The sequence below is a fragment of the Gymnoscopelus microlampas genome (assembly GCF_963454915.1).
Source record: "Gymnoscopelus microlampas genome assembly, chromosome: 2".
Classification (NCBI taxonomy): Eukaryota; Metazoa; Chordata; class Actinopteri; order Myctophiformes; family Myctophidae; genus Gymnoscopelus; species Gymnoscopelus microlampas.
Window position 1 is genome coordinate 39,121,249 of NC_139939.1, and position 20,691 is coordinate 39,141,939.

Consider the following 20,691-nt stretch of genomic DNA (forward strand, 5'->3'; position numbering starts at 1 on the left):
GGCCACTTAAGCCCAGCCATTATCTGTGTCAGAGGTGTAAGTTTCACATGGGGACATGAGACACATGGTAAAGAGGCAGTTTGGTTTGTTTTGATCAGTCTTCTTGGATCTATGGACTGTTGGCTGGATGGATATATGGACTGTACAATCTTTTGGTTGTAAAATGCTATAATCGTGATAATGCCAAGCACATTTATCTCAGAACTGTATATATATAATTGTAGACAAAAAAATAATTATATACAAGTGCAATTTCACATTTCTTACAGTAAATGAAGAATAAATAAACAACATAAATTATAAATGATATTATATAAATGATATATAGCCTAGTTTAACCCAACCTTACCTCTTTTGTTCGGTCTACCTACACTGACTGTGGCAACTCAGGATTCAAGTTTCAAAACACAAACTCATCCCCATAGCAACGAGCAACCCCAGAGTTAAAATCCAATCACACACATTTCCTGGTTTGACCTTCATGGCCAAGAGACTTATCAGGGAGCTGAGGATATTCAGTCTACACACACACACACACACACACACACACACACACACACACACGCACACACGCACACACGCGCGCACGCGCGCTGATGTGCCATGACCATACCAGAACTCTATTTTTTACTTATGTAAAAGTAGCAATACCACAATGTAGAAATTTGCGGTTACGGGTAAAAGTCCTGTATTCGAAATGTACAAAAATCTTTTGAAAAAAGCAGATCTTGAAGCTCACAACGCGTCAAAATAATGTTTTATGAAGTATGTTTCGGAATGACAATCTAAATCTACAAACTAACTAGCAACTAAAGCTGTTAAATGGTTGCAGTGGAGTAAAAGGTATATAATATTTGCAGTTGAGATACAGTGGAGTAGAAGTATCAAGTACTGGAAAATGGACATACTCAAGTAAAGTAATAGTACCCCTATAACTGTAATTAAGTACAGAACTTGAGTAAATGTACTTGATTACTTTCCACCACTGCTGGAAGTTGCACATACAATATTGTCACTGTCGGCTGGAAACCTCATATGTCCAAAACATTCCTTTTTATTATTATTGAAAACAACAAAGTAGTGAAAATAGCTGATCTACAAGCTCACAACGCGTTGTGAACTTGTAGATCTGCTATTTTCACTGTTTTTGTGCGACACTTGTATGCAGAAGTAGGGCATACATTTACGGGAAATAAAAACATAAATAGTAGAAATTTGAATGTTTCTGCCCGACAGCAACAATACTGTATGGTCTTAGTATACGGCCAAAAAATCTAATTTGCTGGAAATTTGTTTTCTGTGGCAAACGGACAGAGCCCATAATTGTATGTGTGGGTGTGTGTCTTGAGTCACTGCATGTGTGTTATATGTGTCTTTGTGTGTGTTTGTGTGTGCCTTCATGTGAATGTGGCTGTTTGTGTCATTGACAGTCATTGAGATGTCTGTGTACCTATGTATGTGTATTTTATATGATTTTTTCTTTTTTTTTTGACGGATTGACGCATTTGTGTGCATGCATATTAAATTCATGTCCGGGTGTGAATTTGTTGATGAATGCACTTATGGGAATGACAATTACTGTATGTATTTACACCTCCTCTTTCTCTCACGATACATATATTGTACAAATAGTGTTTGTATTTGTTAATGACATGTATTATTGTGTTCTTTACACTATGTTGATGAATATGATGAAATACATAGGACCACAACAAGTCCCAAGGACGTTTTTGTGTGTGTGTGTGTGTGTGTGTGTGTGTGTGTGTGTGTGTGTGTGTGTGTGTGTGTGTGTGTGTGTGTGTGTGTGTGTGTGTGTGTGTGTGTGTGTGTGTGTGTGTGTGTGTGTGTGTTTGCGTGCGTGTGTGCATGCGTGCGTGCGCTTCTATGTCAGTGCGTGTGTATGTGTGTGCGTACGTACCTGCAAGCTCTTTCAATGTCCTCAGCGTGTGTATGTGACTGCGTACGTACCTGCGAGCTCTTTCAATGTCCTCAGAAGACATTGTGTTCATATGAACAGGCTAATGAAGCTGGTACCCATGGGTCCATTCCAAAAGTGCCACTAGTAGTGCTGCTCATCACGTACAGAATGGCTGCTCCACAACAAGAGGCTGAATGGCCAGAGTGGTGGGTGGATGAGAGGCTGATGATGAGGATGTGTGTGACTTGACCTTACTCAGTGTTACTGAAGAGTCAAACAAACTGACAAAAGGTGATAAGCACTCAATAATGGATTGAATTATGGAAGGAAAAACTAATTTGATCACTGACATTTCTCTGATTGTTAGTTTTTCTATACGGAGATGAGGTGTTTCATTCCAATGAGGTACTGGATTCATCTGAAATTTCTTGCCAAAAATAGCCCCTGGAAAACATTATTAATTTCAAGGTCCGTGACTTCTGAACCAAACCGATTTAGCCAATATTCACTTAATTATTAAGGTAATTTCAGTAACATTTTAATTACTACGGAGGAAACATACACCTAACATACACATTAAAAAGGTCCAAGTGTAGGTATATGGGAATGACAATTACTGTATGTACCTTCTCTTTCTCTCACAATACATTTATTGTACATAATGATGATGAATCATTGATGAATGATTGATGAATTGAATACATAGGACCACATTGGAAACAAGTCCCCAGGACGTTTTTCTGTTATCCTTTTAGCCTTATTGTCTTACTGCACCACATGCTGTTTACATTTCTGAGCAATATAGTATTCAATCAATCAATCCAAATCTATATTTATTTATTAAGTCATGTATGTGTGTGTGTGTGTGTGTGTGTGTGTGTGTGTGTGTGTGTGTGTGTGTGTGTGTGTGTGTGTGTGTGTGTGTGTGTGTGTGTGTGTGTGTGTGTGTGTGTGTGTGTGTGTGTGTGTGTGTGTGTGTGTGTGTGTGCGTGCGTGCATGGGTGGCAGTAGTAATAGTAACACAAGTTTGGAATAAAACTGTCTGTGACTAGCCACTTAGCTGGGCGTAAGGAGCAGAGGTTCATTCTTTCTTTGTTACACGGGACATCAACCACAAATGAGAGCACGAGAGGAGGGTGAGTATAGGGTGAGTGGAGGGCAGCGGTGGCGGTGATGCTGGACGTCTTCCCAGATCAAAGAACGAACACTGTAATTACCAAACACACACACACGGTGGGGACCGGCTCTTGTGCTGCGTTGAGAAGAGTGCTGTGTTTTGTTTCAGAGTTAGCATGCTCCAATTCACCTGTCCCCACGAGGCACAGCATGTCATATCTGCACTTCTCTCCCTCTCTCTCTCTCTCTTTCTTACTGACTCTCTCCTCCTCCATCTCTTTCTCCCTCTCTATGTCTCCCTCCTGTCTTTCTCTGTTTCCTTCTCCTTTTTCTCTCCAACCACCCACCCCTCTCTCTGTCTGTCTCTCACACTCTGTCTGTCTGTCTGTCTGTCTGTCTCTCTCTCTCTCTCTCTCTCTCTCTCTCTCTCTCTCTCTCTCTCTCTAAGCTTGTAGAGTTTTCTGCCATAGATCCAAATTGGAGTAAAGGATCCCTGGGTTCTAAACATACAGTAACTCACTCATCTGTAAGGACTCCCCTCCCTTCCCAAACTAGACCCAAACGGTGACTATTTTTAGATGCTCCATGTACAGTATTTTAGATTGTGCTTGGGCAGTATGCTTTGTGTGATCACCATTGATTTGGCCAAACATAAAAAATAAAAATGGAAACGTGCTTGAAAGCCGGGTGAGATTCAACAACACCTCTTCACCCGTGAAGGAGCCAATTATGGCTTATTTCACATCAGCCAGATTTGTTTCTCATTCCACTAGTTCTGCTGGCTCAGTCACTATGGAAAGATTGACACCTATTTAATGTTAAGCCAACATTATGTCCTTATACAAGAATGACTTCTATGCTTGTTTTGCTACTTTAATTTCAAATCAAAACATGATGACCTTCATTGATGTTCTAATGAAATTTGAATAAAAAGATGCTTGACAGTAAACAACTTTGAATACTTGCGTCATTGTTCAAGGACATTACCTGTTTTTATGGGTGCATATACAATACCCTGTTTTCTAAAAAAAAGTAATTCAATGTAATCAGGTTACATTACTGTGATAGAATTGTAGATCTAATAAAAAATGATTATATTACTTATTAGAGTTTTAGGAGGATAAATCAGTAATCTAATTTGTAACCCTGGTAGGGGATCTGATTAGAATTCCAGATCCCTTCACAACCTATTAAACCCCCCCACACACACACACTTTTTATTGAATGATTAAATCTATACATCATCATCTTTGAAAACACCAGTTAGCACATGTGCCCATGTAATCTTACTAACTTTCCACGAGTGTTCATGTGGTACAAATGTACAACTCTTTTAACAAGGTTTCCAGAGCGGACCAACAGGGTGGGGAAAGGAGTTGGGGAAACACTTTTGTGCGTGGCTATGACTAGCCTAGAGGCTATAGGCCTGTAGGACTTATATTATGGCCACAGGCTAGCTTGTACAATCAGAGGGTTTTTATGTTTAAGTCCAAGACTTCACTGTCCGAAGTCAGAGAATAATTGGGAAAAGTCACTTGGGGCAAGTTTGTTTTGCAGCAAGGCATCCAATACAACAAGCATACATATTTTGTATGTGTACGTGTACGTGTACATTTCACGTGTATGATTAAAAAATATATAGAGATTGGCCAAGAAAGTTTGTGAAATACATCCTAGGAATACATTAATACAAATATCTAAAATACATTAATTGGCTTCTCAAAATGTATTTCCTCTCATACAATGACCAAAATACATGTAAATGTTTGTAAACATACGTTTTTGCTGGCTCAAACACTTAACACACAGACATGACAGCAAACATATACAAAAATATATATCTATATATTATTTCTATTTTATATACTCACTAAATGTGGGTTAAACATTAAAATGTAAAACTTGAGGTCCCACAATCCAAGCCCAAGATCCTAGACAACAGAGTGTTCAGAGTTCTGTCCAAGCCATGCAGAACGCCACAGTGAGTAACTCAACTGATTGAATTGTCCCAAGTGAATTTGATTATGGGCTATTTAGGTTTTGGCTTGAGTACCAAAACAAAAAAAACATGTGCTCACAACCCCAGACAAATATTAACAAATCAGATAGTCAGATTTAATCGGTATCACAGTCATTTTCATAAGTGTGTCACTGTTAAACAGCGACAAGAGTACAAATTGCTTTTTTCTTCAATCATGAACACACACACACACACACACACACACACACACACACACACACACACACACACACACACACACACACACACACTACTACATTACTTAATAAGTACTGTAAGTGAGCTAATGATGCTCAGCTACAGTATGTAATAGCATTTTCAGTTTGTCCTAGTTTTGACAGAAGCCGTATACTTCAAGCAATACTTGAATTTCAGCTATACGATAGCAATGTTTTGTTGTGTAGATTAGAATATCAGTGGTGATTATGGTTGATCTTCAGAGCAGCAAATGTTGGAGGTTGTCTGTTCATGAACTCTTACAGTGATACTGTATTTGGGCTAGAGGGGGGGGGGGGTCAGTGATAGGGAAATTATTATGGCTGCCCTGTGTCAGGAACCACATGTACGCACCATGGCCTCAAATCTCAGCAGAGCCTTCCCTCCTTTATCTCCCCAATGCTGTCTCTTTCTTGTCTGCCTCTATAGATTAGTGGTGCACGGTGCACACACGGGTCAGGATCCAAGCTTGGGTCGTGGGAGATATTTATTGGGTCATCGAATCGTGTGTACAGCAACATTAGAATGGCAATGCAATCACCAATCATGTGAATCATAAAAACGCACACTCTAGCTCCGTATGAAAGTGAACTTGTTCACCTTTATTATCTATTATCTTTATTATCTTTATCAAATAATAAAGTTAACTTGCATCCAGAGCTAGTGTATAGTTCAAGACAGGTTGCTTACTGAGTGTGCGCGCGCACACACACACACACACACACATATTAATTTTCAATTAATTAACATGAGCAAAGATTTGGTTGTGTCAGAACAAGCATGGATCAATATGTCTGTCTGGATATTGCTGAAACAGTTTGCACCCCTGCACTGAAATACAGGTGGGGGGGGGGGGGGGGGGGGTGCAAAAGGCACCTTGACTTAAGTTGCAATTATCCTTTTTTATGTGCTGCCAACATGAAGTATGACATAATTATGCCAAAACTAAACTGAAGTGTTTCAAAAGCTGAACTCCCCAACTCATATTCACTACCTTTGTAAATTATAACAGAGATCTCTACATGAACACTATGAAAAGTATTTCTTCTGCAGCAGAAACTGAAGTAAACAAAGTTTAGGTTGGACTAACTGACAGACCTGCAGGAAGAAGAGACGACCAGGACAGCTACAGAAATTTAGCGCCACCTAGTGGCAACCCCTTCAGTGTCAGACAATGATGACATCAATCGAGCTATAGGAGAAACGATACAGCTCACCTAGAGCCGGCATGCTTTAAAAACAGGCTAATGTTGGCCGTCACCTCATTCAGTTCCAACATATATTTTTTGCTATGTATACATTTGTCTGGTTGAGCCCGAGCCGCACTCACACCAACAACCTGGCTTTCATTTTATCTACTGTAGAATGCTATTTTAAAATATAAATTCTTATTCATTCGGATTGATAAAGCACAATTAAAAGTACTATAACTAACCACTCTATTTCCAGACAGGTAGTCTGCTACCTGAGTCTCTACTTGATAACACATGAAATTCCAGACCAGATTGATAGTCAGTCAGTCTGCCAGCCAGTCTGCCAGCCAGCCAGTCAGTCAGTCAGTCACCTACCTACCTACCTGTGCCCAGGAGTCTCCACCTCCTCTCCCACCCTCCCTCTCCTCCCTGCCGCCCCCTGCCTGCTTGCAGTAGGAGGGTCCATGTGTGCACACCAGAATGACGTCGCGTTGACTGCAAGTCCCGACCGACTCCTTCGTTGTTTTTATTAGTCTTTTTTTAATCTGTGGACCAGAATTAGCGATCGGCAACATCACGGTCACAATGCGAGATAATTCGCAAACTGTCACCCTATCGGCCGCTGTCGCGCGTTCTGTCAAAACAGCGTCTGTCTGTTGAGGATTACTACTGATATTATTACGCAGTAGACTTCTCTCTCTCTCTCTCTCTCTCTCTCTCTCTCTCTCTCTCCCCCTCTCTCTCTCTGTCTCTGAGCTGTCAAACTGAAACTAGTGGATTGATAATAGTAGATCTAGAAAGGCGTTCAGCGGGGTGGAGGAGGATATTGTCGTGGAGGAGAAACAACTATATTGATGTCTTTTCCTCTCCTGTGGATTACTGCTGCCCAGCAACACAGCCAGCACCTGACAAATCTGAATGTCGTAATTAAGGTAAGGAAGGACAGAGTGCACGATTGTTACAATGTTTCCACTGCACAAGAATATCCAGGGAAAACATGATCCAAACTTGTAAGGAAGATTGTTAAAAGTGTCACACGGTTAATGACGTCCCATGTGCATGGGTTACAGTTTGAAGCGGGACCTAAGTATTAACTTAAATTGATCAGTTTCAATTCTGTAAATAATTAAAAAATAATACAAAATATCTAAATTAGTCATATGTTGTCAGCTGTCTTTAGCCTGCTATATGCCCTCCGATCGGTAAAGATTTTTTATTTTATTTTGCCTGATTTCGAATACATGATTAAACTTTCCTCTTCCCACTGTATATGCTACTTTAAATGGACCTCCCGTCTGTATAACTGTGGTATACACAGTTATACAAACATATAAGTTTAGTGTTGTTATTACTAAAGCTGTGTGACGGTCATAAACAAAAGTCTGTGCATGTTATTTAGACTGCGCACCCTCCAGCTAAAATGTGGAGAAACATTCAGAGCAACGTTGCCAGATTCTGGGTTACAAACAAGCAACCAGGGGTCTATGAAAACAAGCCCAAAGCCTCCTAAACTACTAGGCTAACTGAAAATAGCCGATCTACAAGCAGATGCGACACTTTGTGAGCCTGTAGATCTGCTATTTTCAAAGAATTCTTGAAGAAAATATGATGTAAAAAAATCTTTTATGGGGTCCCTGGCACAAATAAATATTAATTTGGGGGTCCTTGACATGCACATGTTTGAGAAACAGAGGTTTAAACAACATTAGGAAACAAGTCCAAACAAGCTAAAACTACCAATATTTACAAGCGACTTTACAGAAACACAAGCCCAAAGTCGCTTATAATAAGCGGACATGGCAACACTCATCCAGAGCAAAAGGCGAGCTGCCTGCACGCCCTAATCTGTGACAGAACACACACCAATCACGGTTTAGGGAGCCATGTCAGAGGGGAGTGTGTGCGTGTGCGTGTGTCAGTGTCATCGCCTTGTTTGCATGTGTTTTTATAAGGCTACACACACTCACACGAGATATAAAGGTTATGCAGCAGATGTGGTGTTATTATATGAAGCATGCAAACATTATATTTAACCTAGATGACAATGCGAGCTCTTACAATAGCGTATATTATGGACACGTAACGTAACAATGCCGGTGCAGTAAAAGTTGTCAGGGTTTTTCTTTAAACTCTTTTGCAAGTTGTGCGGTATAGATCGATCATCATCGGGGCGCTCAACTCAAACAACACTTCAAGTTATGTCGCAGCTATGTTGTGGCTGCTAAGGCATAACTATTGAGTGACGGGTGTGTCGGGCCAATCCGCGGTGCGTCTGATGATGACGTTGGTGGCGTCCAGTGTGTTTACTGACCAATAGGGACTCACGACGGGCGGGGACTTAGACCAAAAGCATGAAACTACGTCATGCGGATCCATTTAACCCCTTGTTGCGATGTGTTTGTTATCTGGGAACTTGTCACACTGTAACATCTAACACTGTAGAGATAAGGGGGAGAGAGGAAGTACAACTTCACTTTGAAGTTTTGTGGACATTTAGCTGTAGGCCTACAACATTATTTATGAGTTTATCCACAACGTTTTTCCCCAAAAATATTTTAAGCAATTCCACTTAAACCCGGCCCATATGGGTAACATGAGTCCCTCAGGGCTCAATACTAGTGTATTTTCTGTTTTCTGTTATTGTGGGGGAAGCTTTTGCTGAAAGTAAGCTCAATGCCACACGCTGCGTCGTGTTGTGAGCTTGTCGATCTGCTATTTTTTGTGGAAGTTTTACCCACAATATGAACGCTGGGGTTTAAGTGGTTAATGGAATCTCTAGCTATTTATTACTTCATCTGAACATGAACATTTTGTTACTGCTATGCCTATGCTTGCTGAACTGTTGCACTTGTCCCTCTATAATATAGGAATTGTAGGAAGATTCAAGTGTTGTTCTCTTTTCAGCCATCACAAATTATACGGAAAAAGTCTGTCAGGCTGTTGGATTACTACTACAACATAATAAATAGGTTTTACCGTATATGACATTTGAGAAATAGTTGTAATTGGTATTAATGCAGAATAGAGGCGGGGCAGATGTACTATTCAATGGCTAATACAGTAAAATGTCCAATTCCCATAACATTTTCGCTTACACTGCAGATTTTATTTAAGTCCATTTAAAATGTGTATTGATATCTATTATATTTTCAGCCTACAGGCCCCACATATAATGCACTTTCCATTACACCAGTAAGGGTCAACTGTTGCCTATTTTGAACCATCACTCATTATGTGAATACCCAAATGTGTCATTTAACTCTAACACTTGGACATTTTATCTTGTCTTATTGACCAGGTGAATCAATGATCCAACGATGGAGACCAAAAGATACCAGAGTTTCTTTGATGGAAATGACACAGAGAACAGATGGTCTCAGGTCCCTGGCACCATGGAGTACTGCTGCACCTCAGAGGATTCCAGTGTGACTGGCAACGATATACTCATGGACATCGTAAACGTTGGTTGCCCTGCTGCCGGAAGTCCCGCGGCCGACAGCAAGGATGGCAACAACGCCCAGAAGAAGGAGCAGCCCGTTCTCCGGCTAAACCAGAACCAGCCTTTTGTTCTCCCACTCTTCAACAATTCCCTCCACTGCGGTCGCAAACAGGAAATGGACTCCAAGGAGCTTTCCAAAACTGTGGCTGAGTCCATGGGCCTGTACATGAATGCTGCCAGGGAGGCTGACTTCAGCTTTAGCCAGCACGGGGGCAGCAGCAGCCCGGGGAAGATGTACCCGCTGTGTGGACGGCCCCTAGAGGAGAACCAGTGTGCGTCCGCAAAGAGCCCCAAAGTGAGGCCGCCGGGGTACCAGCAGCCCGGTGCCACACCCAGGGAATGCTCTGCAGGGACCCCAGTGAGCTCAGCCTCTGTGCTGGCCTCGTCTCTGTCCTGCAGCCCCAAAACATCCAGCTCCATCTCCAGCCCCGGAGGCAGCAACAATGTGGTGTCGTCCACCACCAGTCCCACCACGTGCTTCGGGCCATCCTGTTCGTCCATCAGCAGCCCAGTGAACCAGACTCCCTCTGTCTCGGCTCTGGCCCACATCCAGCGCAGGAATTCAGCAACATGTAGCCCCGTGGAGTCCAGCACGGTTGGCTCGCCACCTCTCACCAGCCCCCTCAACATTATGCGGTCCCCAATGTCAAGCCCTCAGAGTATGAGTAGCGTGAGGTCCCCGCCTTCCTGCAGTGCCACATGTAACATTAGGTCATCCGTCTCAAGCCCCATCGGTGGAAACGGCAACAACTGCAACAATGGCATGAGGCCCTCAATCTCCAGTCCGGCCACAGTGAACACTATGAACATCAGCAGTCCACAAAACCCCTCCTCTGGTGGGTTCCCTGTATCCAGTCCCGCCAGTGGACTGGGCCTGGTGCAGAATGACACCAACAGTCCAGAGGCGGCAGGCCTAACCAGGGACCAGGACTTCAAGAACTTTGAGTTCCCCAAGGTAGAGATGGTGGATGGAGAGGTGTACAACGTGGGCTTGGACCAGATGGGGATGGTCAAGTACATCAAAAACGAGCCCGAAACTGAATTCAGGAGCATGTGCCTGGGTTCCAACTCCAACAAATGCAACGTGAGCGGCACACCCTTCATCACGCATATAAAGACGGAACCCAACAAGGATGAGGGCTGCATGAGTCAGCATCACTACAGCGCAGAGCAAACACCCTCCCTGGGACTCTTCCCCGCATCCGAGACCACATATTTGTCCTTGAGGAATAACATTGACGAGTATAGCCTCTCTGGTATCCTTGGACCCCCTATTTCCTCCATGAACGGCAACTACGAGCACGATGTGTTCCCCAACAATGTCCTGTCGAAAGGGGTCAAGCAGGAGCCCAACGATGGCAGCTATTACCAAGAGAACAACAGCATCCCCCCATCGGCCATTGTTGGAGTTAATTCCGGTGGACACTCGTTCCATTACCAGATCGGAGCGCACGGAACAATGTCTTTCTCGCGGCACGACATGAGGGACCAGTCCAACCCTTTGTTCAATTTAATTTCCCCTGTAACAGCGTTAATGGAGTCTTGGAAATCACGGCCGGGCATGACACCTGGGTCGCTGGCAGCCAGAGGGGAGGGCTACCCAGGCCAGAGCTGCATCACAGACAACATGTCCAGGTAAGCATGTACATTATGTGTTTGTCCACACAAGCTGGCTAGTACAGTATGTCTCCGTCAAAGTTTTGCATTTGGGGAGCTGTGTTCCTTGTAGTCAATATTGCCTGTTAAACTTTATTCAAGGTAATACCTTACTTTCCTTCCTAAAGAGTGTTTGTGTCAGTACCTTTGAGAGGGTTTGTTTTGATTATACCAGATTGATTGTAGGGCCAAGTGTGTCTGAGTCAGACTCCACTTGCACAGGGGACTTGGGGCGTTTGCTCGGAGAAACTGCAAATAATAACAACAACAGCAGGGCTTGGGAAAGGCAGCGGGATGCTGGCCGGGGGAACAGGAACTGAGGGACCCAGTCCAGGGCATTGTTAAAGCACAAGAGCAGCATACGATCACATCATCTTTGCTACTATTTCCCTGTACTCTACTGTAAGAGAGACTCACACACAGACAAAACACACACACACACACACACACACACACACACACACAAAACACACACACACACACACACACACACACACACACACACACACACACACACACACACACACACACACACACACACACACACACACACACACACACACACACACACACACACACACACACACACACAGGGAGAGGGAGAGAGTGAAAGAGGCAAAGTTTGCCTCTTATCAGGCGCCTTTGTATGCACAACAACTGAATTTATTGGTTTGTTATCGGGAGGTCCAGTTAGGACCTTGTAATGCAAATATCTGTTTTTATGGGCCGTGAGCCATTATAGGGCAGTGTCATAAATTATGAATGATTGATCACATACTTTTGTTGCCAAACTGATGGAATAAACAGTTGCCTTTTCGAGGGCGTCGAGCCAAAACAAAAACAAATGGGCCAAAGGGAGAGAAGAAAAATCTATAATGGCTGCCAGTCTGGTGAGGTAGAACTTTGACATAGTTGTTTGGCTTTGTCCTAGTTGCATGCGAGGGCTACAAGGCACTAAATTAGCATCAGCAGGATGAATAAAAGTAAATACCACGGTCATAAAATAGATCATGAATAACAGTAATGCTGCTGAAATTAAAGTATGTGAACCAGTTATATAATGTATCCCTGGGCAATGCCTGCCAGAGATCTTGTTTGTTTACAGTAAATCCAGAGATATGATTTTGATACTGTACTGTACTTTAGTGTGTGTGTGTGTGTGTGTGTGTGTGTGTGTGTGTGTGTGTGTGTGTGTGTGTGTGTGTGTGTGTGTGTGTGTGTGTGTGTGTGTGTGTGTGTGTGTGTGTGTGTGTGTGTGTGTGTGTGTGTGTGTGTGTGCGTGTGTCATCTTAAAATAGCAGTGAGAAATGTCCATTGACAATGCCGAAATGCATGGCCATCATCTACTGTACGCCTTTATTTTACATCGGGGGACATTGTTAATTCGCATGATATTGCGTCACCTTTTTTACGAGCTCCCTCAGTGTAATAAGCACTAAACAAAGCCATAAAACACATCCTGCTCTTGAGCCCGGACTTCCAAAAACTTTGATAAGAGTCAGATGTTTGTCTTTGGAAAAGTACAGTATTATTATCCGCACATTTACTGAGATGTTGGCTCTCTGTATCTCATGGACTCCCTGATTTCTTAATGAGGCCGTGACCCGACCTGATCTAGTCCAGACTGTCATTATTTCTTCTAAAGAGAGTGGGCAGTCCACTCTGCTCCATAATTATTCTTTATTATAATGAACAGTAATGGAAAGCTAAAAGGGAAAAAAGTGTATGGGAGGCACAGACGGAAGGCTGTGGTTCCATCCTTGGCCAGCAGGGTTTCACGTGGTAGCCCCTAGACTAAGGCTTCTTCATACTTGACCGTGTCGCACAAGAAAATGTACGTATTTTCGGTACAGTTTCAGTTTCAGTTAACATTTTTTTGAAACACATTTTGTTAACTCAATGAAATTAAACATATTAAACGTAGCCCTAACACACACCATCGATGGACATCAAATCAGTCACTTAAAGTTGGTGTGGTGAGAGAGCAGAATGTTGGCAATGACATCACATGGAACTTCAAAGGTTGAAATTGCTCTGGATTACAATTTTGTATGATTGAACCAGAGGACTCGCTGTCCTCATTCATAACTGACATCCGTTTGCCCTGCCTTTCCTGGTTGTCCATTTTTATCCCCTCTTAGGTTGTGTTGGCAAGTAGAGACATTTCCATTGAACAACTTTCAACCTGGTGTTCCTATTTTAGGCATGTCATTGAACATGAACATATTTATTTTCATGTTTAACATTTTCAAAATAATCACACATTTTCAAAAATAGTAAAAATTGCAGTCAGATTACATGCTTAGTGCATGTGGATCTTCTATTTTCTGTATTTGCTGTTTTTCTATATTCTTGAACAGTTTGAAAGTGTATGTATATATATATATATTTTTTTTTATTCTTATTTTTTGAGTAGCCAAAAATGTTTTACCCCCCTTTTCTTCCCAATTTAGTCGTTATGTCAATTAATTCCTCCCCACACACATTTCTGTGTTGTCACTGCTGTTGAATCCTTCTGACTCACCTGCCAGTGAGGAGCCCCCACCGGGAGGACATAGGGCCTTACTCCTTACTTACTTACTCCTCCTGCCCAACACTCGCGCTGACAGGTGCCGCCCCAGCAGGAGTCCGTGCAATGACTATTATCACCCTCCCCGCCCGGCTTCCCTCCCCCGAACACGGGCCAATTGTGTTCGCGTAGAAGCCCGACAATGCCGCATGCAACACGGTGAATTCGAACCCACAACCTCCGGGATAGTGGGCAGGGACTTTTACCACTGCGCCACACGAGTGCTGTGTGTTTGAAAGTATTAAATAGGGCTAAAGTGGTTCATCTATAGCCATGATTGTGTATGTGCTGAAATAGCGTCATGTAGCCTGGTTATCATCCATGCTGAATTGAAATGAAAAACACAGCTCCCTATCCTTGCTGGTGAAACTAAGGTGCTTTGACTGATAATAGTAATGCTTTACGCGTACTAATTGTTTTTCATTTCTTTGCTCTACTGTATGTGGTGCATCAAGACTGCTTCATACTGCCCCCCTCCCTCAATTTGTGGCCTAGTTTGGCCACAGTCAGATGGAGTTATGCTGTGTCATGATTAACAAAGAATCAATTTGACTTTCACTGAGCTAGTTTATAGTAAGATTAATTATCCCCAGAGTGCGTGTACAACTTCATTCCTAAGTCCCCCTGGTTTCCTGGTTCCTAAATCAATAGTGGACTGCGTGGGATGGCTGTCCTAGTGAAATTCTCTTATTTTCGTACAAATGTGTGCGGCTAGCTTATGTGGATCTATTTGTACTGTGCAGTATGCCTGTGGGTATACACTGTTATCCGGACTTCCAGAGTATGTATATATATTCCTATATATTTCTACCCATTTTGTTCAATTATTGTATGCTTTGTGAGTGTTTACTTAGACTACTGTCTACAAATTCACGTCTGTTAATGTCTCAGTTTTATATGTACGCTCTTGTGTGTGGGGCAGGTGTGTAAGTGTGCGTGCGCGCATGCCGTGTTGTATACGCAGTAACATCTGAAGTGTTAATTTAACTAAAGGCAGGTACACACTGAAGGACCTTAAAGTGGTCGGGGAGTCATCTGATCATTAAGCAGAACACATTGCAGGAGTTTATTTCTTGAAATCGGCTGTCATAATATCGTTGTGGTCTTCACAACACGATTGATCCCTGACAAGGGCTGACACACTGTAGGATAGTTCACTAGGATGCTATCTCCAGAGTCGGACCCAATACATACATTTGTGTTTATTCCAATTCATTTTAATCGACGTATCCCGTGATATGCCTCTCTCCCTCTCCCCCCTCTCTCGCTCGCTCGTCAAGAGCGCAGAAGCGGTCAGTGGCAGAGTTGCCATGTCTGCTTATTATAAGCGACTTTGGGATTGTTTTTCTGTAAAGTTGCTTGAAAGTGTAGTTGCTTTTTTGGCCTTGTTTCCTAATGTTGTTTGAACCAGTTGTTCTCAAACATTTTCATGGCAAGGACCCCCAAATTAATAATAATTAATTGTCCACAGAGGTGCAGACCTCCCCCTTCTGAAAACATGTTGTGCCATAGACCCCCATTCAAGATCTGTGTGGATTTTTTAAATATTCCACATCCCACCCCCCAAAATGTCTTCTTTAAAAATAGCCTATCTACAACGTGAGCTTGTAGATCGTCTATTTTCAAGTATCCAATGTATTTGTATATAGGCTTAAAGTGCTCATAGTCGCTTTTGTTGGGCTTGTTTTCACAAACCTGGTTGCTTATTTCTCTCGCAAAATCTGGCAACACAGACAACGACACACACACACACACACACACACACACACACACACACACACACACACACACACACACACACACACACACACACACACACACATACTACAAATCGCTCGCTCTCTGTGTCTTTCTCTCTTTCTCTCTATCTCTGTGCAATAGTCTCAAATAAACAGCCCCGGCCCCCTTTGAGCACGCTCGCTCACTCTCATTCTGTTTTATAATAATGTTTAACTTAATAAAGGACTGGACGGTAACTATGCGGGGGATGTGTTTGTTGTGGTCAGGTCCACAGACCTTCCATAGCCACGGTGGCTATAATGTGCTCTCATTGGCTGTAGCGTGCATCTCCTCGCAAGGTGCTCGCAGCCCCGTTCATAGTGTATGATATTGTCTGTTGTCCTGTCCCAGACAGAGATGAATATCTAACAATTTAGTTATCTGAAAACGGTCGGAAAGCCGTCGCAGAGCGGAGAATCGCGGCCACATCGTGTCGCGGAGCCTTTCACACACAGCGAGCATTATCTCGCCGATCAAAGGCCGATCTGCGTCAGGTCGGGAGGTTTTGTCGGCGAGCGCCAAAAAAGGTCGGCGACAGCAATATCGGACCAAATGTCCTGCAGTGTGTACCTGGCCTAACTGAGTGTACACATTGAACAAATGGATATTTAAGGGTCCATTTGGTTCTACTTGTACACTCCGAGTTAAATGATCACTCAAAATTTTACAGTGTAACAAGGATCGCACAGCACTGATCGGAACGCTCGCTACCTTGGAGGCGACCCATATGGAGGGAGGCAAACCGATGCTGACGGGATCAGTACCCACCCGGGTCCTAATGAGATCCTGCTCAGACCTAATGTCACACAGCATGACAGGAGGAGGTGGGCTGCATGGCAGCCAGCCAGCGTGCCATACACATAACAGACATACATCTATACACAGACCCACACAAGACAGACACAGACATATATAGACATACGGACGGGTGACAAATGAAAGAAAAACCAACATAAAGTGTCTTAGCAAGGTGTTGGGCCACCATGAGCCACCAGAACAGCTTCGATGTGCCTTGGCATAGATTGTCCCTGGAACTCTGCTGGAGGGATGGAACACCATTCTAACCAGATATATTCTTTCAATTGGTGTTTTGACGGTGGTGGTGGGAGAGCTCCATCTAAAGTCCCTTACACACATAGACCGATGCAATTGTTATTGGTCAATCAGTTCTTAACACCAAACAAATGCAGGAATTGAACTGGGTTAGATTTTAAAAATTACACATCATCAGACGGCAATTTCGGAGTAGCATATCAGTTTCCGTTTTTCTTGCGAAGTAATCAGACTCAGGGGCTTAATGCGTAGGTTTAACCCATTGAGACCTGAAGCCGATTCTACATGTCTCCTAAATCTCAACAGTATTCTGAAAAACTTATGTTTCTATATCAGTGGTGCTCAATCTTTTTCATGTCAAGGACCCCCAAAATTATATGTATTTGGCTGCGGACCCCCATTAAAATATTTTGTTCCAGGCACCCCCCAGAAGCAAAGTTTTGAGTTAAAAATGTCCGCTTTAAAAATATATATATTTCAAAGATTTGCACACATTTTCACGATTTAAAAAAAATAGCCGATCTACAAGCTCTATGAGCTTGTATATCTGCTATTTTTAAATAGCCCAAGGTGTAAAATAATGCCTTTTAGCTCAAATCTAAAAATGACACAGTTCCAGGTCTCAATGGCTTAATGCGTAGGTTTAAGATCTGCCATAGGCGTCCAACTGTATTGAGATCTGGTGAGTGTGAAGGCCATAGCTTTTGATTCACATAATGTTCATACTCCTCAAACAATTCCGTTACCCCCGCACCCTGTGGATAAGGCATTGTCATCCTGGAATAGACCACTCCCATCAGGAGAGAGTCATACACAGTCACACGCACACACAACCCTACACAATCTATATAAATTCATATTATGTACCGTGACTAAAGTTTAATCCTCAGAGCATACTGCTTACTTAGAGTCTCCTATTGCAGCACTACCACCGTATTGATTGAATTAGACATTATAGACTCATTCTACGCTGTCCATTGTCAGTGACACAGCTCATGGCCACACAGCAAAGTCCCTATCTGGACTCTAAACAAGAAGGTCGGTGTGGTGCTGTTGAGATTTAGACTTTAACGTAACAAAGGAGAAATCAAAGAAGCAAAATCGCATCTTTTTTTCTAAGCCTTGGACAGTGAAAAATCCCTGCATTCTTTTTTCTCTCACCATGGTGCCTTTTGAAAGTGCTTTTAATTAAAAATGGCTTCTCATCACAGCAGTCTGGATTACTTTGGTCTAAAAGTGTTTTAACTCACCCAAAAAAAAGGAGAAAAAAAGAGCGAGGGAGAGTGAAAGAGAGAGAGAGAGAGAGTAAGGGGAGAAAAAAAAATCTGAATTTGTCCTAACCAGAAACACAGTATTTTTGTCACGGTTTGGCTCCGATTTAATTCTTAGACAAAACAGGTGGCCGACAGTGTGCATTCTGCATGATTATTAGAGCTTTAAATGCAGAGGCTGACTCTTCCTTGGTTTTATCTCGAAAATATGAAATAAACATTAAGTTTAAGCTTCTTTTGTAAGTATTCACTATGTAGAGGATGCAAAAACATATTTGTATTCACGTCCATTATGGAGGAATATGTTTTATACAGATTTCTGTGCATAATATACAAAGAAATGCCAACTTAGCCATGGTAATATGAAAATTATCATAGAGTGACCTACATTAATGTGCTGGATTATGTTTGCTTTCTGCTCAAATCTCCAAATCTCCTCTAAACCTATTTGGGGTATTGAGAACTGGTTGACAGAGAAATGTTGTACCAAATGAAATTTGCTTTAAAACCTGACCTAATAAATTCAAAGCGAAACATCACACCCAGGAAAGTGCTGTTTTTCTTTTCATACAGATATCATTTCTGTTAATAGCTCACATTCCAGTGTTTCCGAGCTCGTGGCAGTAGCAGAACCATACAGCAACGGAGTGACATTTTCATTGCCTTTTTTTCCTCGCTCGGAGCCAGCATAGCTCCAGCTCTGTGGAACGGCCCTTCGAAGAGGAAGCCCCGGATTTTGAGCAAGGAGAATGGTTTGCCCTGGACCCTGGCCAACTCCCAATGTTCTTCAGAGGGATGAAAAGGCATACTCCTGAGAGAACACTAATAAGGCTTTAATTGTATGTTCTTCCACTAAATTAATGGATGGAAATGATTTGATTAATTCAGACACTGCTGGATACTAATATCCAATTAAATCCCATCACCAGCCGCGCGCTGGGGCTCCCAGTGCATTGTGGGTTACTGACAATAAGGCGGGCTGCGGCTTGTTTGAGATGTGGAAATGGGTGTCTTGGGGGAGGGGCTTAGAGAACCCAGAGCTCAGGTGTCTGCACCTGTGTGGCAGATGAAAGCTCTGTCCGAAAACTTTACCGTTAGAAATTGATGATGCATACAATTCTATAAATTGTGTGCCAATAATGTTTTCATATACTATATTGGAGATAATATGTGATACTTACCGTCTCATAAAAATTCTATTAAAAGCAAAAAGGCAGACATCCAATCGCAGTGGCGTGTTCTTGTTTTTCATGAATCGTCGGCAATCATAATACTTTGGGGAGCCAGGTAAATTCAGTTCAAGTCAATAATCTCTAGGGGAATGTGCTGAGAAAGTAGCTCTCATACAGCATATGTGTGTCGTATGCATGAGGCGGAAAATGGTATAGAATGAGTGCATTCCAGTTTGAGGACTGCCTGAAACTATAGCTCTATCTGTGTGGCAGATCTTCCCCCAAGTCTGTCATGAGTCGTGAAGTATCCAAGACCAGACCCTGCTGTCATGGAGTAGAAATAATGGGATGAGCTCCAAAGTACATTCCCACTTTAGAGCATTCAGATGCTCTCTCACCCAGAATGACTTGCAATGAGTGAGCAGTTACTGTTTCAGTATCTATACTATCTTAACTCCAGATACCTTTGACAGAACACAAGGCTTTTAAAAGCCATGAGGCTCTGTGATGCTCTAATTTTGGGATGGTTCCTCTCACCAGAAACCTGTAGACATCTCAGTGGAGTATCTGAAGTAAGGTAGATGTAAACTAATAATGTCATTTCTGCAGGAGAGCCTGAGATACACACAGGGCAATGCCATTTTTTTCCTCCTGTGCACTGTTATGAACCTGCAGGTCGGAGCGATAAATCGAATCCAGCGGATTAAAGACTAGGCTGCTGTAGGTTTGTAGATTACCGTAGTTCAGGACAGGAAACAGTATTTTGTGATTTATAAACAGGAAAACTCACAAGGCCCTGTCGGACACCTCGGACAACCTCTATAGCATTGGTTCCCACTTCCAGGGGGGTCCCCAGCAATAACAACTTTATCCATGTCTATGTTGGCTATTCAAAAATAGCAGATCTACAAGCTCACAGCGCGTCACTTCGTGCCGCGCTGTGCACTTGCATATCTGCTATTTTAGAAAATTGGTGGTCCCTGGCACAAAAGGTTTTCAGATGGGGGTCTGTGGCCAAATACTTACCATTTTCGGGGTCCTTGACATGAAAAAGTTTGAGAACCACTGCTCTACATAGTAACAGTAATTAACAGTGAGGAATTCCGTGATGGCGGGGGTACAAAATGTTGATCAGTACAGAATTGTTATGGTCGCATGAAGCAGGCTCTGTATGCAAGGTGACATGAACTGGGGTGTAAAAATAATAAACTCCCACAGGGTAAAACTCA

General features: G+C 42.6%; 1 protein-coding gene across 3 annotated transcripts in view; it reads left to right on the top strand.

Moving 5' to 3' along the window:
• Nucleotides 1-6,939: 6,939 nt before the first annotated feature.
• nr3c2 (nuclear receptor subfamily 3, group C, member 2) overlaps nt 6,940-20,691 on the top strand; it is a 136,991-nt gene continuing 123,239 nt past the window's right edge. For all 3 annotated transcript variants that reach the window (XR_014602061.1, XM_084075938.1, XM_084075939.1), the window contains exons 1-2: nt 6,940-7,395; nt 9,762-11,597. Coding sequence is in view for 2 of the 3 variants with exons in the window: in XM_084075938.1 (XP_083932064.1) it covers nt 9,781-11,597 (1,817 nt within the window). In the remaining variant the exon portion in view is untranslated. The remainder of the gene's footprint in view (nt 7,396-9,761; nt 11,598-20,691) is intronic.